At 47.8% G+C, this 23,665-nt stretch overlaps 1 protein-coding gene across 1 annotated transcript in view; it reads right to left on the bottom strand.

Moving 5' to 3' along the window:
• The window catches only part of LOC118379174 (serine/threonine-protein kinase WNK1-like), a 196,429-nt gene that overhangs the window by 80,788 nt on the left and 91,976 nt on the right, over positions 1-23,665 (bottom strand). The window contains 3 exon segments of the mRNA XM_052503933.1: positions 2,480-2,637; positions 4,628-4,848; positions 10,740-10,918. Of these exon segments, the coding sequence (XP_052359893.1) occupies positions 2,480-2,637; positions 4,628-4,848; positions 10,740-10,918 (558 nt within the window).

The following is a 23,665-nucleotide window of genomic DNA, read 5'->3' as shown; positions in this document are numbered from 1 at the left end:
GGAATCGGGGAAAGGAGGGGGGGAATCGGTACAGAGGAGGGGGAATCGGTACAGAGGAGGGGGGGGGGGAGGAGGGGGAATCGGTACAGAGGAGGGGGGAGCCGGTACAGAGGAGGGGGAGTCGGGACAGAGGAGGGGGAGCCAGAGGAGGGGGAGTCGGTACAGAGGAGGGGGAGCCGGTACAGAGGAGGGGGAGTCGGTACAGAGGAGGGGGGGGAGCCGGTACAGAGGAGGGGGGGGAGCCGGTACAGAGGAGGGGGGAGTCGGTACAGAGGAGTGGGGGAAAGAGGGGGAGGGGGAGGGGGAAATCGGTACAGAGGAGGGGGAGTCGGTACAGAGGAGGGGGAATCGGTACAGAGGAGGGGGAGTCGGTACAGAGGAGGGGGGAGTCGGTACAGAGGAGGGGGGGAGCCGGTACAGAGGAGGGGGAGCCGGTACAGAGGAGGGGGAGTCGGTACATAGGAGGGGGATCGGTACAGAGGGGGGGGAGTCGGTACAGAGGAGGGGGAGCCGGTACAGAGGAGGGGGAGTCGGTACAGAGAAGGGGGAGTCGGTACAGAGGAGTCAGAGAGGAGGGGGTACAGAGGAGTCAGAGAGGAGGGGAAGTCAGTGAGTGACAGTGGGAGATGGGGACTGTCTGTGTGTTGAAGACATGACAGAGAGAGAGCCTTGCTGACACTGAGGACAACTGGAGGACTGAGTTTTAGGTTTCAGGTCATTGAAGAAAAGTGATTCGGAAGAGAATGTAGGGCAAAACCTCTATGGTATTTGGAGTATTTCAGGATCGCTCTTCCTGCAGAATGATTTCACCAGTGTGGGGGTTAGCCTGCCTATACTGGCTTTACTGGTTGACTGAGGAATTCCCACACTTGAGGTCAGTAAAGGCTGTCTGGACAAATCACAGAACCGTCTGTGATCTACAGAAGCAGCTGAGGAAGCATGGAATGCAGACAGGTTTGCTCTCTACTTCTCTCAATATAAGAACACACCACAGCACAGTAGACCCACCGTCTCCCCCTACTGGTGACCTTCACAGAATCCCTCACTGAGCCTCTGGGTTTGTCCCCTAGGGTGCCATGGGCCCTGGTCAAAAGTAGTGCACTACTGTACATAGGACATAGGGTGTAGTTTGGGACAGTCAGAAAGCCTTCCTCTTTTTCCATCTATAGCAGTAGCATCATGTGACCGTGGCCACGGCTCCATCTAAACCAGACAGAGCTCATGACTGCTTCTATTTTACCAGGCCGGAGAGGAAACAACCCAATTTGAGGAAAGAGAAAATAGAAAATGAAAGGTCATCAGTTAATAACAGATGAGATAAAGAGATGTGGGGTGGCGCAGGCAGAGGGAACCTAGGGAGACTATACAGAGGAGAGGCAGTAAGCACAGGACTAGCCTGGTCCCAGATCTGTTTGTGCAGTCAGTTGGTGAGTCAGCACCAACAGACCTGGGAACAGGTTAGCACAGAAAGGCCATGCCTCGTCACACAGCCACTGATGATGAGGAATAACAAGACTCAAATGTCCTCTCTGCACTCAGGAAGACCTTCCTCATTCTCAGTGCTTGGAAATAGTAATACAATTGGGTCAGCTAGGTCTCCGGATCTATATGTTTACCAAATCAGCAAACTGGCGAGACCAGCACATTAGGGGACCTATTGTAAACATCTTAATTACAACAAATAAAATGTAATGTGCTGTATGTGAATACAGATTCTGTAGTGGAGTGAAGCGGTCGTTCCCTGGCAACCAGACTAGCAACAGTAAAAGTCAGATAACATCTATAACATCAGTATTCGTTATTAGTCCCATTCAGAGTTGACAGTTGAATCCTTGTAAAAACCTGACCATATCAAAGCAAGACACTCCTCCCAGTGTCAGAGTCCTAGTTCAACAGTCTATGGCAGACATCTGAATGGTGGAACTCATTGCGAAACTGCGGAGGCAGAATCTCCCCAATCTCAACATCATAAATGATATGCTGCTTGATGGGGTTGGCTGGGTGACTATAGGGGAATGGAGAATACCGGGCGGCACAAAGCAAGGAGGGTGTGTGTGTGTGTGTGTGTGTGTGTGTGTGTGTGTGTGTGTGTGTGTGGTTAAACTCCCTGCCCCCGGGGGGAGGGGAGGTGGATGAGGACGTGGAGTCCTCCTCCCTAGTGATCAAACATGAGCTTTATGATCGACTGAGACCATAAAGAACAAACCACACAGACACATACAGGCCTAGTGACTGTGAGACTGACTGCAACCCAGAGGAATGAGAGACACAGAGAGACACAGAACAAGAAAAAACTAGAGAGGGTGGAGAAGAGGAGAGGAAGAGAGGAACGGCAGCTAGAAGAGAAAGAGTGTAATTGGCAGTGACATCCGGAAGGGGAGGGGCTGGAGGGGGGAGGGTCTGGAGAAGGGAGGGGCTGGAGGGGGGGGCTGGAGGGGGAGGGGCTGGACCAAGGAATTTTAAGATGGGGGACACTTACGCTGGTGACTCGGCGGTAGATCTGTGCAGCGTTCTGGCACTCGGAGTAGGGGTACTCTGAGGTGGCCATCTCCAGCATGCACATCCCAAAGGCATACACATCCACTGACTCGTCATACTTCTCCTCATACATCTCAGGGGCCATGAACTCTGGGGTACCTTGAAACGGATCAAAACGGAACGGGTTCAGAACTCTCTGTGCCTCACACTGCTGTGTCTCCTCCGGCCCAACTCACCCAAGAGGGCCAGAGGGGAGAGGAGGAAAGGACGAAGCCACGGGACAGGCCGCCGACGTACCACCTGCGAGGAGAGAGACAGAAGAGAGAGCGGAGAGGGGGAATGGTGGGAGCAAAATAAATAAATAAATAAATAAATAAAAGAGAAGGGGGAAGCTGGATTCAGTTTAGTCAGAATTGAAACAGGCACAAGTTTTTCTCTGTAAGGCCTTTTATTGGGGCTAAGAGAGAGAAGTGGGGGACAGGTGCACAGAACATGCTGATTGGCCCTTGTGCTGATACTTTGTAATCAAGCAATTGGGAGCAGTCTGGTTAGAGAAGACTCAAACAGGAGAGGGGTTGAGAGGACGACAGGTTGTTAGCCAGACAGACAGGTAAATGTAAGTTTAATCCCCTCCCCATTCAGACACAAACGCCTGATTGGATAGCTTTGTAACAGCTGAGTCTGAAATAGCCAATCGAGGGCCTTTATTACTACATTTGTCCTACTGGTACAGTTATCAACGTAGCTATGGAACTAACTTGTGTCAAAACCTCACCTTTCCCAGAGAAACACGATACATGTCTTAGTGTCACTTACCTGTTAGTTGACCTGTTGGAAGCAAAGGTTAGAGTAGGTTGGTTAGGCCCTGAGATAAAGCCCATCCCATAGCTACACACTGAACTAAACTGCTCTGTTCCGTGCACCTGGTGACACTGGTGAGAAGCAAAGGTCTTACACAGAAAAACTATTATTTAGATTTTTGGGAAATATTTATTTAATGTTTATTTTCACTTACCAGAACCACTTACTGTGACTGCAGTACATATGATATTATTACCCAGTACTGCAGAATGAGGGAGAGCCTACATGTTTTAAATACTCAAAGAGCATAGATAGACAAAAAAGAAAACAGGTTGATTAAGGGGAAAAAGCTAGATGAGCAGATAGAGATGGCCGTATCAGGTGATCTTAAAACGCTGAGGGGGAGAACACAAAACCCACGAGGAAAACATTTCAGAGAGAGAGATATTACTGCATCTGAAACGGTCCCCTATTCCCTATATAGTGCGTTACTTTTGACCAGAGCCCTATGGGAGCCCTACGGGCACTGTTCAAAAGTAGTGCACTATATAGTGAATAGGGGGCCATTTCAGGAACATTCATTATCATTGTCAGCATGTGCATCTTAGATTTTAAATCAGGCTTAAAGTAAACAAACCACAGGTCTCCACCCAAAGCCAAAGAGAAAATATGTTTTTTACCCACAAGAGGGGAAAACTCCACATTTATTGTCAACATTTGTGGGATTTCACGATGTGGCTAAAGACCTGCTGTCATTAGGGCAATTTACAAGCTCCAACACACCACAGTTTATGGAAAGTCAGAGTGCTTTCACCTGCCTAATATGAATTTCAATTAGCTTTTTCTGGCGTAACTGATTGTTTTCAGATGGGGGAACAGAGACCAAAACGGTGTTTTCCCCTTGTTAAAACAGGGAACTGGATGGCACAGCAGAGCCGGGGTGGCTCCCCAGTTTCACCCCGAGACCAGTCCAACACAACCAGCCCTGGAGGAAACTGGAGGCCCACGGAGTACTACGGTCAGGGAGAGCCAGGCGCTGAAAACCTGTGGTCGGCTTACGACAAACAGTGGTTGGAATCTTAAACACTTTTTAAAAAGAAGTCAGGAATGAATTTTAAATATATTTAACTTTTATCCAGTCCTTCCAACCCCGTCACCCGAAACCCTCACATTCCATTCCAGAAGGTGTCCATTTAAATCCTAATATATTTTAAATTCAACCATCTGTGGGGAGATCGGGAAGGGACGAGGGAATGGATCTGGCTTTGACACAGGTGTTGGGGTGGAAGGTGAAAGGTCAAGGGTCAAAAAGGTTAAAATGTCAGTAAATCAGCCTATGTGGTCGTACCTATGACACTCTTGGCGAAGGAGGCCCGTTTGAGCGTAGCCAATCCCAGGTCTCCTATCTTGACGGAGCCAGTGGGGCCGGTGATGAAGATGTTGTCACACTTCAGGTCCCTGTGAATGATGGGAGGGGCCCGGGTGTGGAGGAAGTGGAGCCCCTTTAGGATCTGACGACACCAGCTACGGAGAACCTTGATCTTCATCACCTTGAACCGCTTCAGATACCTAGAACAGAATAAGAACAAACCGTGAGGAGACTTTGGGACATTTCTAACCAGTGTTGTTCTGATATAGCTGACGAACCATCATCTTCAGCACCTTGAACCTCTTCATGTACAGTACCTACAACACATTTTAAATATTAATTTCGCCAGTAAAAGTTGTCATTATAAATGTGAGGTAAAGCATTGAGAACAAATACAATAAAACAAGCAGTGGTGAGATGAGGTGTAACATTTCTATCAGCTGTTACAGGTGATTCATGATTATTAAAGTAACCATCACTGATGAGGAGTGATCACTGGCTTCATGTACAGGACCAGTCAAAAGTTTGGACACACCTACTCATTCAAGGGTTTTTTTCTCTTTATTTTTACTATGTTCTACATTGTAGAATAAGAAACACATCAAAACTATGAAATAAAATACATGGAATCATGTAGTAACCAATAAAGTAATACACAAATCAAAATATATTTTATATGAGATTCTTCAAAGTAGCCACCCTTCTCATTCTCTCAACCACAAAGACACAGCGGTTGGAACCAAACATCTCAAATTTGGACTCAAACCAAAAGGACTTTAGTAGTGATTTCTTTGCAGCAATTCGACCATGAAGGCCTGATTTACACAGTCTCCTGCTTCCTGTGAAGCAATTATTTGGGCTGCAATTTCTGAGGTTGGTAACTCTAATGAACTTATCCTCTGCAGCAGAGTCAACTCTGAGTCTTCCTGTCCTGTGGCGGTCCTCATGAGATGAGAGCCAGTTTCATCATAGCGCTTGATGTTTTTTGCGACTGCACTTGAAGAAACTTTCAAAGTTCTTGAAGTTTTCCAGATTGTCTGACCTTCCCGGACATTTCTGGGGGTAATGACCCTCCGATCCAACAGGTCCCAGATGTGCTCATGTAACGGATGTGAAACGGCTAGCTTAGCGGTGTGCGCTAAATAGCGTTTCAATCGGTTACGTCACTTGCTCTGAGACCTTGAAGTAGTAGTTCCCCTTGCTCTGCAAGGGCTGCGGCTTTTGTGGAGCGATGGGTAACAATGCTTCGAGGGTGACTGTTGTCGTTGTGTGCAGAAGGTCCCTGGTTCGCGCCCGGGTATGGGCGAGGGGACGGACGTAAAGTTGTACTGTTACATTGATGCTGTTGACCCGGATTACTGGTTGCTGCGGAAAAAGGAGGAAGGTCAAAAGGGGGGTGAGTGTAACGGATGTGAAACGGTTAGCGGTGTGCGCTAAATAGCGTTTCAATCGGTTACGTCACTTGCTCTGAGACCTTGAAGTAGTAGTTCCCCTTGCTCTGCAAGGGCCGCGGCTTTTGTGGAGCGATGGGTAACGATGCTTCGTGGGTGACTGTTGTTGATGTGTGCAGAAGGTCCCTGGTTCGCGCCCGGGTATGGGCGAGGGGACGGTTTAAAATTATACTGTTACACTCAATGGGATTGAGATCCGGGCTCTTCACTGGCCATGGCAGAATACTGACATTCCTGTCTTGCAGGAAATCACAAACAGAACAAGCAGTATGGCTGATGGCATTGTCATGCTGGAGGGTCATGTCAGGATGAGCCTGCAGGAAGGGTACCACATGAGGGAGGAGGATGTCTTCCCTGTAACGCACAGCATTGAGATTGCCTGCAATGACAACAAGCTCAGTCCGATGATGCTGTGACACACCGCCCCAGACCATGACGGACCCCCCACCTCCAAATCGATCCCACTCCAGAGTACAGGCATCGGTGTCACGCTCATTCCTTCGACGATAAACACAAGTCCGACCATCACCCCTGGTGAGACAAAACCGCGACTCGTCAGTGAAGAGCACTTTTTGCCAGTCCTGTCTGGTCCAGCGATGGTGGGTTTGTGCCCGTTGATGTCTGGTGAGGACCAGACTTACAACAGGTCTACAAGCACTCAGGCCAGCCTCTCTCAGCCTATTTCAGACAGTCTGAGCACTGATGGAGGGATTGTGCATTCCAGGTGTTGCATTCCTATACCTGTCCCGTAGGTGTGATGTTCGGATGTACGGATCCTGTGCAGGTGTTGTTACACGTGGTCTGCCACTGCGAGGACGATCAGCTGTCCGTTCTGTCTCCCTGTAGCGCGGTCTTAGGCGTCTCACAGTACGGACATTGCAATATATTGCCCTGGCCACATATGCAGTCCCCATGCCTCCTTGCAGCATGCCTAAGGAATGTTCACGCAGATGAGCAGGGACCCTGGGAGTCTTTCTTTTGGTGTTTTTCAGAGTCAGTAGAAAGGCCTCTTTAGTGTCCTAAGTTTTCATAACTGTGACCTTAATTGCCTACCGTCTGTAAGCTGTTAGTGTCTTAGCGACCGTTCGTCAGGTGCATGTTCATTAATTGTTTATGGTTCATTGAACAAGCACGGGAAACAGTTTAACCCTTTACAATGAAGATCTGTGGAGTTATTTGGATTTGAACAAATTATCTTTGAAAGACAGGGTACTGAAAAATGTCTTTTTGCGTTTCTTTTTTTTGTTGCTGAGTTTATATACACTGCTCAAAAAAATTAAGGGAACACTTAAACAACACAATGTAACTCCAAGTCAATCACACTTCTGTGAAATCAGACTGTCCACTTAGGAAGCAACACTGATTGACAATACATTTCACATGCTGTTGTGCAAATGGAATAGACAACAGGTGGAAATGATAGGCAATTAGCAAGAAACCCCCAATAAAGGAGTGGTTCTGCAGGTGATAACCAAAGACCACTTCTCAGGTCCTATGCTTCCTGGCTGATGTTTTGGTCACTTTTGAATGCTGGCAGTGCTTTCACTCTCCTGGTAGCATGAGACGGAGTCTACAACCCAAACAAGTGGCTCAGGTAGTGCAGCTCATCCAGGATGGCACATCAATGCGAGCTGTGGCAAGAAGGTTTGCTGTGTCTGTCAGCGTAGTGTCCAGAGCATGGAGGCACTACCAGGAGACAGGCCAGTACATCAGAAGACGTGGAGGAGGCCGTAGGAGGGCAACAACCCAGCAGCAGGACCGCTACCTCCGCCTTTCTGCAAGGAGGAGCAGGAGGAGCACTGCCAGAGCCCTGCCACAAATGTGCATGTGTCTGCTCAAATGGTCAGAAACAGACTCCATGAGGGTGGTATGAGGGCCCGACGTCCACAGGTGGGGGTTGTGCTTATACAGCCCAACACCGTGCAGGACGTTTGGCATATGCCAGAGAACATCAAGATTGGCAAATTCGCCACTGGCGCCCTGTGCTCTTCACAGATGAAAGCAGGTTCACACTGAGCACATGTGACAGACGTGACAGTCTGGAGACACCATGGAGAACGTTCTGTTGCCTGCAACATCCTCCAGCATGACCGGTTTGGCGGTGGGTCAGTCATGGTGTAGGTGGCACTTCTTTGGGGGGGGGCCGCACAGCCCTCCATGTGCTCGCCAGAGGTAGCCTGAATGAGATCCTCAGACCCCTTGTGAGACCATATGCTTGTGCGGTTGGCCCTGGGTTCCTCCTAATGCAAGACAATGCTAGACCTCATGTGGCTGGAGTGTGTCAGCAGTTCCTGCAAGAGGAAGGCATTGATGCTATGGACTGGCCCGCGCGTTCCCCAGACCTGAATCCAATTGAGCACATCTGGGACATCATGTCTCGCTCCATCCACTCCATCCACTAACGCCACGTTGCACCACAGACTGTCCAGGAGTTGGCGGATGCTTTCGTCCAGGTCTGGGAGGAGATCCCTCAGGAGACCATCCACCACCTCATCAGGAGCATGTCCAGGCGTTGTAGGGAGGTCATACAGGCACGTGGAGGCCACACACACCACTTAGCCTCATTTTGACTTGTTTTAAGGACATTACATCAAAGTTGGATCAGCCTGTAGTGTGGTTTTCCACTTTAATTTTGAGTGTGACTCCAAATCCAGACCTCCATGGGTTGATAAATTTGATATCCATTGATAATTTTTGTGTGATTTTGTTGTCAGCACATTCAACTATGTAAAGAAAAAAATATTTAAGAATATTTCATTCATTCAGATCTAGGATGTGTTATTTTAGGGTTCCCTTTATTTTTTTGAGCAGTGTATATTACACATACATACTATTTTCTACATACTTTATAATAATCTGGTTATAGTTGTTTAAGTTTACACTGAAAACGTCCATCCAGAAATGTATTTCTAAAAACCCTGTTTGGACTTAGCAGGCCCAAACAAACACTTAGACGGCCCGCCCAAGGATTTAAATGGCAGACAAATCCCTGGTGTGTATACGTGCACCTGTGTTTAGACTACATGTGTGTATCTGGATCAGTACCCTGAGTGTTACAGTGCCAGACCTCAGTGTCTTTTCTTTCTGCACTGGGCTCAGGCTCCCATGTTGAACACCCCCCCCCCCCCGTGACAGTGTTACAGGAAGTGGACAGTGTTACAGGAAGTGGATAATCTAGGCCATGACAGTGTTACAGGAAGTGGATAATCTAGGCCATGACAGTGTTACCGTCCCCATAGTGAAGGTGCAGTCGTTTAGGACACAGCACACTGACTCTTCCACAGGAGGGAGCTGCTGGTCTGGTCCAGAGTCCTGAGCTGCACTGTCTGTCCTGTTGTGGGCCCAGACAGACTAGCACCACATGGTCAGTACTGGTACCACACCACAGCAGATTGGACAGGCAGCCACACTGACACCCTCTCGTTTTGTCTTTATCTGTCGCTCTCTCCCCTCCCCCTCACTTTGTCTGTCGCTCTCTCTCGTTCCATGTCTCTCTCCATCCTCACCGTTCGTCTCGCTCTCTCCCCTCCCTTCATCTGTCACTCTCTCTCGTTCCATGTCTCTCTCCATCCTCACCGTTTATCTCGCTCTCTCCCCTCCCCTCCCTTCATCCATGTCACTCTCCATCCTCACCGTTTGTCTCGCTCTCTCCCCTCCCCCTCACTTTATCTGTCGCTCTCTCTCGTTCCATGTCTCTCTCCATCCTCACCGTTTGTCTCCCTCTCTCCCCTCCCTTCATCTGTCGCTCTCTCTCGTTCCATGTCTCTCTCCATCCTCACCGTTTGTCTCACTCTCTCCCCTCCCCCTCACTTTGTCTGCCTGTCTCGCTCTCTCTACCTCAGTCTCGCTCCCTGCCTCCGCCTCTCTATCAAGAATGTGAGGAATCTGCAGCAGCAGCAGCTGGCAGGTGGGCAACTCTCCCAGCTCTCCCACAATGCATCAATCCCATGGAAGTTGGGGTGGTGGGCGGCACGCAGTCCGTTGCCCATTTCTACTGTAGCTGTCTGCTCTACATTCAGGTTTTATTGTTGCCACAAACACCACTGGGCCAGAGCCTGGTACCCCCCTGTCCTGTCCGCTTCTGTTCTCTCTACATTGTCAGGGGTTTTGTCGTGTGTGTGTGTGTGTGTGTGTGTGGCTCTAGTGTGCCAGACCGAGTGTAGACTAGCTAGCAGCAGGGAGGTAGGGAGATGGACATGCGTCCTGGTCATGGTGAGACAACAGCATCCTGGTAAGAGGTACCACTCTGCTCTCAGGGCTCACACACAGCTGTGAAGTGCTTATTATGGAACACTCACAAAGCCCTATTTGACTAGCAGATGTGCCTACGCATAATATGAAGGTTATGGAACAAGGAAAAGGTTTTAGTAGAAGGACAAATAACATTAAGATATTTCCTTTGACATTTTCATATCTCCGTTGGTGGCAGAGAACAACAGTAGTGGGGATGAGACGGCAGAGGTTGACGACTGGAGAGGTGGACGTTCACCAAAATGTTTAGTGTGTGTGTGTGTTGTGTGTGTGTGTGTGTGTGTGTGTGTGTGTGTGTGTGTGTGTGTGTGTGTGTGTGTGTGTGTGTGTGTGTGTGTGTGTGTGTGTGTGTGTATATAAAAGCGTACAAGCTTGTCAGTATTACTCACGTTTTGAGGGTGCCTGATGTCATAAGCTCTGTGACCAGCACGATGCACTTGGAGTTCTTTCCTTTGGAGGGAGACTCCCAGGAGTCGTAGAAGCGTACAATGTTATGGTGCTGCAGACCCTTCAACATCTCAGCCTCCTCCTTGAACCTCTGACGCTCCGTCTTAGACAGCTTACGATCCTGTATGAGAGAGCAGGAGAAACATTGAGCAAACAATAGATTTCACATTTAATTTCCTGTTATCTTGACACATAATGCTTTACAATAACCCAGCCTAAAGTATAGGACAGAACCCAATCAATCAATAAACCAATCGCTCAATCAATCAAGTGTTCATAAAGTCCTTTTTACATCAGGAGTTGTCACAAAGACAGTGTTTCACAGTAACCTGCCTAGTCAAGCCATGAACCACACAGGAAGAACTGAGAAAACAAAAACAAACAGACTAGCTAGCGAACCTACATACTTCTCAGTTGTCCTATTTTAACAGCCTGGGTCCCTCTAACTTAATGGGAATACCAGTGCTGGCCTGCACCACACACCATATATGCACCGGCCATTGCGGTCAGGGAAATAAACATTGCTGTACATTTAAAAAGAGTGAGTTTGAGGGGTTCGACTTGTTTCACGGAGATTCCATGTTTGTGGTTTATAAATATCTTTGTGGCCGAGAGGCTTGGTCCTGTTAAACGGATACTAGGGGTTTTCAGCAATGAGGCCCTTTAACAACTTCCCCAGAATCAGATTAACTAGTTGATACCATTTTAAGGTCTGTGTCAAGTATGAAGGAAGTTAGAAGTAGTTTCGCGAGCAAATGCTAACAAGTGCTAGTACAATGACTGAAAGTCTATGGGTATCTGCTAGCACGCCAGTTAGCAATATCCTTCAAACCGCACGCAGACACATAAAAATGGTATCCACGAGTTCATCTGACTCTGGGGGGACCCCAAAGTATCCCTTTTAAGGTCAGAGTTCATCATGGCATAGTAAAACCAGAAGTCTCCCTATAAATGGTCTGTAATGAGCTTTGTGTTAAATCAGACTGGATTCACATAAAAGCAAGACAGAGGGGAGAAAGAAAAACGGGGTGGGGGTGGAGGGGGGTGGGGGTGGAGGGGGGTGGAGGGGTGTGGGTGGAGGGGGTGGAGGTGGAGGGGGTGGAGGTGGAGGGGGGTGGGGGTGGAGGTGGAGGGGGGTGGGGGTGGAGGGGGAGGGGGTGGAGGTGGAGGGGGGGGGGGTGGGGGGGGAGGGGGGAGGTGGAGGGGACAGGTGTTAGAAGGCCAGTGGAGAGTCACCCTGTGTGGCCCTGGCCTATAGAGGTGAGTCACCCACAGTCACCTCTCCCTGGCCAGATCGGCTTGGCACAACATTGCGTCATCTCTTTTCTTTTCCACATACACAGGCAGGCAGAGATAGAGAGAGAGAGATAGGGTGGGAGGAGGCCCTATCGGTCCACAAACCTAGTCATTAATCATCCTCATTCCTTCCTGGTCAGATGGATTATATCAAAAGCAGACAGGGTTCAGCCTTCAGTTTCACAAAAAAAGGTCAGACATCTATTTGTTTCATTATGGCCTTATTTTCCAGCCCAGAAAAACCAAAACAAAGTCTACTTCCGTGGAGGATATGATGGTTTTAATCCGCTGATGGGGCTAAGGATGGGGTTGCTCTGAAATCTGCACCTGGGGCATTACATGAGGATGGATTAGAACAATGCCTGGTGAAAGCACTAAAGCAATTGTATTTCCGGGGATTTTGGTTTTGGCATTAGCAGTGATTTAGTCCTTTTAGCTGGCAGAGACAGGCATTACTAGCCTGGGTCTCTAGTCAATCTGCCAGCATCACAGGCTACCCTACAGAAGTCCTTTTAGCTGGCAGAGACAGGCATTACTAGCCTGGGTCTCTAGTCAATCTGCCAGCATCACAGGCTACCCTACAGAAGTCATTTTAGCTGGCAGAGACAGGCATTACTAGCCTGGGTCTCTAGACAATCTGCCAGCATCACAGGCTACCCTACAGAAGAAGAAACAAAGTGTATTTGTGTCCATATCTGTCTGTGTGAGTCTTTCACCTGTGCAGCCATAAAGCCCATGTCAGTTCAAGCCACCTAAATCCACCGAGCACCAGCAGGAGGACCCTCAGTGTCACCAAAGCACAGATGCAACTCATTAAGCCAAGTCATTACCAGGTTTCAGAGGGATCAGGTTCTGTGTATGGAAACACAGCAGGGAAGGTGGGTCTGAGAACACACTCAGCCCAGATGAGACCATTAGACATTGAGCAGCTCTAACGAGGAGCAGGGGTCCCAGGGCCATATACACATTAGCTTTGGAAAGACGGAGTTGGAAATAAAGGTTCCACCTGCAAAGTATCAATATTTTTAAAAGGGACATTTCAAAACTGATCTGCTTCATATTTACCATGTCCAGCACCACCCCAACATCAATCTGAAAATGGCACGTTTCTATGTTTTGCAGTAAAAAAAGATGGAGGAAGATGCAAATTCCTCCTCATAATTAGTTTAAAAAAAAATAGAAAATCACCCGATGATGTAATTGGAAACACTTATCTTCCTCTGTCTGTTTTACTACAAAACATAGAAACATACCATTTTCACCAGGGATGCACGATATATCGGTGAACATATCGGTATCGGCCGTTGTCTAGTTTAACGGCGATGTCAAAGCTGACGTGCATACCTATATAACGTAGGTAGATGACGTACATACCTATATAACGTAGGTAGATGACGTACATACCTATATAACGTAGGTAGATGACGTGCATACCTATATAACGTAGGTAGATGCCGTAATGACGACACTGCAACACAGCATTCCTAACCTAGTCCACAATGTCTGCTGTGTGGATCGAGCAGTCAACAAGTCCAGCAGTCATTTGAAAGAGTAACAACATTTCAGCGAGACAACTCAATGGCGAAATCCATTAAATCCAAGATAAAGGAATTCATTGCCCTTGAAAATCAACCGTTCTCTGTCGTTTGTGATGTTGGCTTTCGCCGACTGGTTGAGCACCGATACACAACACCAAGTGTTCCATTTTCAGACGTTGCCCTTCCCTTAGTTACACAGTAACACAGCGTCACTGCTATTAGCTTCACGACATACATTATATGGAACGCCGTTTGGGTCTTTGTGTGTCAAAGAAGATACAGTAGCACTGCCAAAGCTGTACAAAAAGTCTCCAAACGTCGGCCACAAACGATGTGTTTACAACTCCACGTTGGTAATAAAGCATCATTTGTTCGACCGCAACTTCTGGGGTAGCTAGCTTTAGCTTGGTATCTAGCTAGCACCAATACAACCTGTCAAAAAACAATGACCAAAAGAAACTGCAGACATTTTCATTATTCTTAGCAATGATTTAGGAATCCAGTATTAGCTCGGTTGCCACTTGCTGTTGTTCGCCTATTGAAATTGAACTTCAGTTCATGAAAATAAATAGCTAGCCAGCTACTTAACCCTATTGCCCAAAGCTAACGTTATAAGCAGCCAGCTAGCTTCATCTGGCTATTGAGGCTCGACCTGACCGGGTTGTGTTGTGAAGCTAGCCACAGTAAGGATTAGGCACAATAGTGGAATTTGCAGTTTTCCTTCAAAATAAAAGTATGTAATTGCCAGTGATGCAAATTAATACAAATAGTATAATTATGCCATACTTTTATTTTGAAGGCTAACCACAAAGTCCACTATTGTGGCTAATCCTTATTGTGGCTAGCTTCACAGATGGGTCCGACCACCATTAATCAAATAAGAACTGTCTTATAAATGAGGGTTATTTTAGATAATGACACCTAGCTATATAGTTAACTAGCTAAATAAAGCTACTGAAACAGATTGTCGTTTTACTATGTTTTTGGTTTAGAACATTGCTTGCATCAATGAGCTAGCTTTTTTTTAAATGACCAGCACTGTAGGTGCGCGAGACAACTTTACCAGGATCATGGAATATGTATTGATGAATCGTTGTGACATGAAAGTGTGTAAAGAGTGTAAAGAGTGTAATCGATGTGTAATAACTACGTAATAAATGTATGAACGCGTTAAATGATTATGTGACGTGCAGTCAATACTCAGGTCCTGATTGGTCAACGAGTCTATTTGACACCTCAAATAGTGTTAAATAGTATATTTTCTGACACCAAAGACGTTCCGTAGAAATCCTGGTTGGGAATGAAACGACTGAACAAATGAACAACAAAAGAGCACAGCAAGTAAGTGAAAGAATAAGGTTTTGATTATGTTTTACTAGTAACGGGGACATACGTAAATGCCAACAAAATAAACTTTTTGGTCAGTGTGTGTGTGTGTGTGCAACCTTTAAGTAAAGCAAGTCAAATACTTATTTACAATGACGGTCTACACCGGCCAAACCTGGACGACGCTGGACCAATTGTGCACCGCCCTATGGGACTCCCAATCACGGCCGGATGTGATACAGCCTGGATTCGAACCAGGGACTGTAGTGATGCCTCTTGCACTGAGATGCAGTGCCTTAGACCACTGTTTCCATGTGTGTGTGTTAACTATTTAACTGTACTAGAATGCCTAAAAGGCACTAAAGTTGTAAATATCGGTTATCGGTGTCATGTTATCCGAGCAAGGAACATTTTGGAAATCGGTACCGGCCGAAAATGTCATATCGATTAATCCCTTATTTTCACATAGGTTGATGTTGGGGTGGTGCTCTCGACCTTCGCCTCTCCCGAGTCTGTACGGGAGTTGCAGCGATGACACAAGACTGTAACTACTACCAATTGGATACCACGAAATTGGGAAGGGAAAAAAGAAAATAATTTTGCCGAATTCCAAATAAAACATGGAACAAAAATATGTTTAAAAAAACAGCAAGAAATGTGCCATCCAGTCAAAGTGTGAGAACTGAAGAGGGGGTCTGCAAGGCTGGTCATGTTCGTCTCCAGTGTGAGAACTGAAGAGGGGGTCTGCAAGGCTGGTCATGTTCGTCTCCAGTGTGAGAACTGAAGAGGGGGTCTGCAAGGCTTGTCATGTTAGTCTCCAGTGTGAGAACTGAAGAGGGGGTCTGCAAGGCTGGTCATGTTCGTCTCCAGTGTGAGAACTGAAGAGGGGGGTCTGCAAGGCTGGTCATGTTCGTCTTCAGTGTGAGAACTGAAGAGGGGGTCTGCAAGGCTGGTCATGTTCGTCTCCAGTGTGAGAACTGAAGAGGGGGGTCTGCAAGGCTGGTCATGTTCGTCTCCAGTGTGAGAACTGAAGAGGGGGTCTGCAAGGCTGGTCATGTTCGTCTCCAGTGTGAGAACTGAAGAGGGGGTCTGCAAGGCTGGTCATGTTCGTCTCCAGTGTGAGAACTGAAGAGGGGGTCTGCAAGGCTGGTCATGTTCGTCTCCCGTGTGAGAACTGAAGAGGGGGTCTGCAAGGCTGGTCATGTTCGTCTCCAGTGTGAGAACTGAAGAGGGGGTCTGCAAGGCTGGTCATGTTCGTCTCCCGTGTGAGAACTGAAGAGGGGGTCTGCAAGGCTGGTCATGTTCGTCTCCAGTGTGAGAACTGAAGAGGGGGTCTGCAAGGCTTGTCATGTTCGTCTCTGCCACCTCTGTACTGTCTGCCTCGTCTTCTTCCACCACGGTGGCGAACCACAAGAGACACATTTAGCACACTGCTGCTTAGAATACAACACAGGTGTTTGTTTGTGCATTTACAAACCATGACATGTGACCTGACTGTGGACTAGATTAAGCGCATGTGCAAAATAGCTCAGAATGCATTAACTCTTTTATGACATCACTAACACACGCAGAATGGTTAGCTATAGGAGTGTGTCATCGGGGTCCCGTGTTAAATTCAAAGAGAGAGAGAGAGAGAGAGAGACTTAGTGGTAGCAAACCAGTTCCTCCCTGCTCTCCAAGTCACAAGGTGTCCTACTTCAGGTTTGACCAGTGACCACAAGGGCTAAGTTTAACAACAAAAGACCACAGTGGAGAACCAGACCACAGCACACAGAGCAGCAGGTCAGACAGGTTCCTTCCTTCAACAAGGAAAGGAAACATGGAGCCAAAAGGTGGTGCTGTACATGATTCCAAGATAACATCCTACTAGCCTGGTCCCAGATCTGTTTTGTGCTCTCTTGCCAACTCATGTGGTCATTGACTAATGGCTATAGGCCCTGCAGCCCAAACAGATCTGGAGCAGGCTAAATCCTGTGGTTCTCTGTGGCACGTGGAGCTCGGCGTGGAAGCTCTTTCATCTGTGTAATAAACACCAACAGCCAGGCAGGTCAGGCTTCAGCCGGCCTGTTACACCTTCAGATGCCCTCCACATCACCCCAACACACCTGACCCTGCACTCAGCCAGATACCCTCCACATCACCCCAACACCCCTGACCCTGCACTCAGCCAGATGCCCTCCACATCACCCCAACATGCCTGACCCTGCACTCAGCCAGATACCCTCCACATCACCCCAACACACCTAACCCTGCACTCAGCCAGATGCCCTCCACATCACCCCAACATGCCTGACCCTGCACTCAGCCAGATGCCCTCCACATCACCCCAACACGCCTGACCCTGCACTCAGCCAGATGCCCTCCACATCACCCCAACACACCTAACCCTGCACTCAGCCAGATGCCCTCCACATCACCCCAACACACCTGACCCTGCACTCAGCCAGATGCCCTCCACATCACCCCAACACACCTAACCCTGCACTCAGCCAGATGCCCTCCACATCACCCCAACACGCCTGACCCTGCACTCAGCCAGATGCCCTCCACATCACCCCAACACACTCAGCCAGATGCCCTCCACATCACCCCAACACGCCTAACCCTGCACTCAGCCAGATGCCCTCCACATCACCCCAACACACCTAACCCTGCACTCAGCCAGATGCCCTCCACATCACCCCAACACACCTGACCCTGCACTCAGCCAGATGCCCTCCACATCACCCCAACACACCTAACCCTGCACTCAGCCAGATGCCCTCCACATCACCCCAACACACCTGACCCTGCACTCAGCCAGATGCCCTCCACATCACCCCAACACACCTGACCCTGCACTCAGCCAGATGCCCTCCACATCACCCCAACACACCTAACCCTGCACTCAGCCAGATGCCCTCCACATCACCCCAACACACCTGACCCTGCACTCAGCCAGATGCCCTCCACATCACCCCAACACACCTAACCCTGCACTCAGCCAGATGCCCTCCAGGCATCACCCCCAACACACCTAACCCTGCACTCAGCCAGATGCCCTCCACATCACCCCAACACACCTGACCCTGCACTCAGCCAGATGCCCTCCACATCACCCCAACACACCTGACCCTGCACTCAGCCAGATGCCCTCCACATCACCCCAACACACCTAACCCTGCACTCAGCCAGATGCCCTCCACATCACCCCAACACACCTGACCCTGCACTCAGCCAGATGCCCTCCACATCACCCCAACACACCTGACCCTGCACTCAGCCAGATGCCCTCCACATCACCCCAACACGCCTGACCCTGCACTCAGCCAGATGCCCTCCACATCACCCCAACATGCCTGACCCTGCACTCAGCCAGATGCCCTCCACATCACCCCAACATACCTGACCCTGCACTCAGCCAGATGCCCTCCACATCACCCCAACATGCCTGACCCTGCACTCAGCCAGATGCCCTCCACATCACCCCAACATGCCTGACCCTGCACTCAGCCAGATGCCCTCCACATCACCCCAACACACCTGACCCTGCACTCAGCCAGATGCTCTCTCAGTCAAACAATCAGACGCGTATCCCCTGGACCCGGTTCATTTTCCACATACAAAGTTTGTGTGTGTTGCAATCGCAAACCCCTGGCTCTCCTCTCCTCCCTCTCATCCTCACATCTTGCTATCTGTAGTTTCTCCTCCTCTTTCCTTCCTCCTCCTCCACATAGTACGTTAGTGTTCCAAACCCCTGGCTCTCCTCCTACTCCCTACTCCCTCCTCCTGGTCTGGGCATGGAGATAAACAAGCAGTTGGCCAGGCTCTCCATCCAGAAAACAAGCCCTCTCCAGCCCAGGGGGAGCCAGATACAACAGAGGACCTGATCCCTGCCTCTCCACTGGCTCAGACTAACAGCTAAACTCACCCCCTCGTACATACTGAACCAACCTCCAATGAAAACCATCCTTCCAAAGCTCTCCAGTGTGTACGTATGTGTGTGTGTACCGAGGCAGATCAGACAAATACACAATGGAATTAATATGCTTTGTATTTCTCGCTCTCTGCTTTCTCTGTGGAAAATGATCCAATGTTATTCCCAGTCCTTAGGGACATCTCCTAGCCAAGCATCAGTGCAGTAATCTGGGCCCAGTTGTTTTCAGTTAGTGTGTGTGTGTTTAGGTGTCTGTGTGTGTGGAATGTGCATGCTTGTGTGTGTGTGGAATGTGCATGCTCGTGTGTGTGTGTGTGTGTGTGTGTGTGTGTGTGTGTGTGTGTGTGTGTGTGCCAGGATATGAGAACAGAGGGGTGTGTGGTATTACTGGTCAGAGCCAGGGCTGGGCCTGGAGGGCATTGATAAATTCCTTCTCCATTTCCACATATCAAATATTAATACAGATGGGGAAATGGCTGGAAGGCTGGGATCAGAGTGGCTAGTCACCATTTCCAAGGATTTGTGGTGGTCAGAATTACTGGCAGGGCAGGCAGTGAGTGGTGCTGTATGGGCCATATCAATATAATTGGTAAAATGGTCAACGCCTAGAAGTAGAATTAGTAGAATGGTCAAAGCCTAGAAATAGAATTAGTAGAATGGTAAAAGCCTCCCCAGACCATGGATATTTGACTGGAATAGGAATGTTCGTTGTAGTAAGTCCATTTCTATGGCTATGTACAGTACGCCCACTCCCAGTCAAGGTTATTGTGGCAGCATAGGGAGAAAGCACTCTCAGAAGGCAATGGGTTAATGGGTTCAACCAAGAGATATAGTTCAATCAATTCAGAGCACTATATCCATTATATGACTGACAGTAAGACGACAGATGGAGGAGAAAACAGGACGGGTGAGGCCATCAAAGCTCACCCACCAAACCAGTCACAGAGTTTTATCAAACTAAACAATACGGAAAAATAGTAGACTAGACAAGAACAAAGCAGTCACTGTTAAACAAGTCACTCGGATGACAAATGACTTGGTGACTTGTAGTTATGAACACAGATATGTAACAGTCAAATGAAAGCAGTGAGTGACTTAGTATTCTGGCAGCAGGTTTCCAACGCCACTGGATAGATCAAACACACACCGATAAGAAGGAGACCATATCAGGCTCACGGAGCGTGTGTGTGTGTGTGTGTGTGTGTGTGTGTGTGTGTGTGTGTGTCTTTGAACCAGTATCTGAAAGAGCACTAGCACTCATCCTCATCCTCTAACAATAGCACAACACCTAAGGAAGGTAGCTAGCGAGCTTAGCCTACAGGCAGCTACTCAGCATCCAGTACATGATCTGTAACACCCAAACCTGAGCACCACTTGGACCCTAAATATACCCAGTCCTGGTGGACATAAACCTGGAGCCACCCAGACCACTGAGAGATGACCCAGTCCTGGTGGACATAAACCTGGAGCCACCCAGACCACTGAGAGATGACCCATTCCTGGTGGACATAAACCTGGAGCCACCCAGACCACTGAGAGATGACCCAGTCCTGGTGGACATAAACCTGGAGCCACCCAGACCACTGAGAGATGACCCAGTCCTGGTGGACATAAACCTGGAGCCACCCAGACCACTGAGAGATGACCCAGTCCTTGTGGACATAAACCTGGAGCCACCCAGACCACTGTGAGATGACCCAATACTATTCTGCTTCAGATATGTCCCGGAGGCTCTGGCCAAACACGCACTAGAAGTGCACTAGAAAGGGAATAGGACTGGGGTTGCAAAGGGTCGGAAACTTTCCGGTAAATTTCCTGAATTTTTCTGGAAATTTTCCATGGGAAATTAAGCCCGGGAAGTTAGGGAATTTTGCCTAAATGTATCAAAAAATGTTGCTTATAACAGTGAACCTTTTTTTGTGGGATACACATAAGGCAATTCTAGGTCTTGTGGCATATTTTGGTTAAACTATGCCCAATTTAAAAGGAACCACAGTGCATATACAGCTGATTCTCAAGATCTTGCACACTAATGAGATGCTATTGAGCCCACACTACTACACTGTCTGAGCCAAGGACTACATGCTTTCTGGTAAGTTTTGATTACAATACTGGGTGGGGTGAATATATTTTAAATGACATACATTATTTTTTGTTAATTAGTAAATAGTAGCCTACAGCAAAGTGTGTTTAAATCATTTCTAACTTAACAATTTCTGCTAGTTAGTTTTTGCTACCATGTGGGTTTTAGCTTGCTTGAGCCTGCAAACTGAGGAGTGTTAATTCACCTGTTTCCATACATGTTTCATTTTAAAACATTTATCTGACAAAGGAGTTGTTTAATCTAACTGCTTAACTATTTATCTGTACATGGAATTGTATTTGGTTGTTTTTTTACTAATTTCTTTCTAATCTTTACAGGAAAATGCCACGGGCCTTTCTATCTGACGTGTGGAGACAATTCCCTGTAGCTAATGTAGAAGGAAAAGCTGTGCACATTTGCAAATACTGTGCCAGATCATATGCGAAGAATGCAACAAAAATGCATTATCATCTGGCCAAGTGCATAAAGTTCCCTCAGTGCTCACAACAAGCAACCTCTGACAAAAGTCCCTCTCATCATTTTCTCCTCGACTAGAAGTAATCAGACACCTTATCGATAGCAACAGCTCATGGTCTTCCTGGAATCAGATGTTTTTTTGACTCAATGGAGGAACGTAGTCAGAGAAATGCTGATGAATGTCTTGCTCGAGATGCGTATGGAACTGGTTCAACTCTGATGCTCACAGGCAATGAGTATTAGAAGAGATTTCTGAATGTTCTTCACCCAGCATACACCCCTCCAACAAGACATGCTTTATCTAAGAATTTGCTGGATACAGAGTTGAACAGAGTTCAAGTGAAGGTCAAGCAAATCATAGAGAAAGCAGACTGTATTGCAATCATCTCTGATGGGTGGTCAAATGTTCGTGGGCAAGGAATAATTAACTACATCATCTCCACCCCTCAACCAGTATTCTACAAGAGCACAGACACAAGGGACAACAGACACACCAGACTCTACATTGCAGATGAGCTGAAGGCAGTCATCAATGACCTTGGACCACAGAAGATATTTGCACTGGTGACAGACAATGCTGCGAATATGATGCTGGGTCTAAAGCGGAGGAGTCCCACCCTCACATCACACCCATTGGCTGTGCTGCTCATGCATTGAATCTGCTCTTCAAGAACATCATGGCACTGAAAACAATGGATACACTCTACAAGAGAGCCAAGGAAATGGTTAGGTATGTGAAGGCTCATCAGCAATCTACCTCACCAAGCAAAGTGATTAGAATAAGAGAACCACATTGAAGCTGCCCAGCAACACCCGTTGGGGTGGTGCCGTCATCATGTTTGACAGTCTCCTGGAGGGGAAGGAGTCGCTCCAAGAAATGGCCATATCAGAGTCTGCCTATATGGACAGCCCCATCAAGAGGATCCTCATGGATGATGTATTTTGGGAGAGAGTTTTAATCAGCCTGAAACCTATAGCAGTAGCCATTGAGGGAGACAATGCCATCCTGTCTGATGTTCAGACTCTGCTTGCAGAGGTAAGAGAATAAATCCATACTGCCCTGCCCACTTCACTGTTGCTCCAAGCAGAGGAAACTACAGTTCTGAAATACATCAAAAAGCGTGAAGACTTCTGCCTGAAGCTCATACACGTCGCAGCGTACATGTTGGACCCCAAGTATGCTGGTAAGAGCATCCTGTCTGGTGCAGAGATCAACAAGGCCTATGGTGTCATCACTACCGTGTCTCGCCACCTTGGCCTGGATGAGGGCAAGGTTCTTGGCAGTCTGTTGAAGTCCACTTCCAAGCAAGGGCCTTGGGATGGAGATGCAATATGGTAGTCATGACAACATATCTCATCAGCCACCTGGTGGAAAGGACTTTGTGGATCTGAGGCTCTTTTCCCTGTTGCCTCATTCATCCTCCAAATCCCACTAACATCCACCTCAGAGCACAAGTGGTCCTTGTTTGGGAACACACACACACACACACACACCAAAGCAGGCAACAGGCTGACCAATACAAGGGTTTTCAATGCGATGGATCATTGGGGATCATTTAGTATTCCCTTTCTGTTGTTGTTCAGTGAAATCATCCCATGTGAAGAGTCAACTCATTTAATTAAAGTTCAATCCGTAACTAAATTGTTTTTTACATTTCTATTGGAAGGATTTAATCATTTGAATTATGTCTACTTATGATGAGGTAAAAGGTTTATGTGTCTGTCTCCATATGATATGGTAAATATATCCAATACAAAAAACATCTACATTTAAATGGTATTAATATTTGCATATATTTCTGTTAATTCCGATATAGTCCCGTTAACTCTCACAGAAAGTTTCCACCTCTGAATATTCCCCAAAATGTGCAACCCTAAATAGGACATAAACATAGTGCACTAGAAAGGGAATAGGACTGTTGTGAGTGGGATGATTTAGGTGGACTGAATCAACTGAGTTGTATCTTTGCCAGGGGAAGATTCGTACCGTTCCGAGACATGCCGAGGCAGAAGGTGGGTTAAGTTAAGAGTGATTACTGTGGACTGGCAGTGCAATGCAGTCTGAATCCCAAATGGCACCCTATTACCTACATAGTGAGCCCGTAGGGCCCTGATCAAAAGTAAGTACAATACACTATGTAGGGAATAGGGTGCCATTTGGGCCTTATGTGGGAGAGCCTACTACCCAGGGTGTGAGGAGGAGAGTTCTCACGGATTAGAACAGGCCTCACT

This window comes from Oncorhynchus keta, unplaced genomic scaffold (genome assembly GCF_023373465.1).
Source record: "Oncorhynchus keta strain PuntledgeMale-10-30-2019 unplaced genomic scaffold, Oket_V2 Un_contig_1846_pilon_pilon, whole genome shotgun sequence".
Taxonomy (NCBI): Eukaryota; Metazoa; Chordata; class Actinopteri; order Salmoniformes; family Salmonidae; genus Oncorhynchus; species Oncorhynchus keta.
Note: the sequence above shows the minus strand (reverse complement) of the source record. Positions and strands in the feature narration are given on the sequence as shown.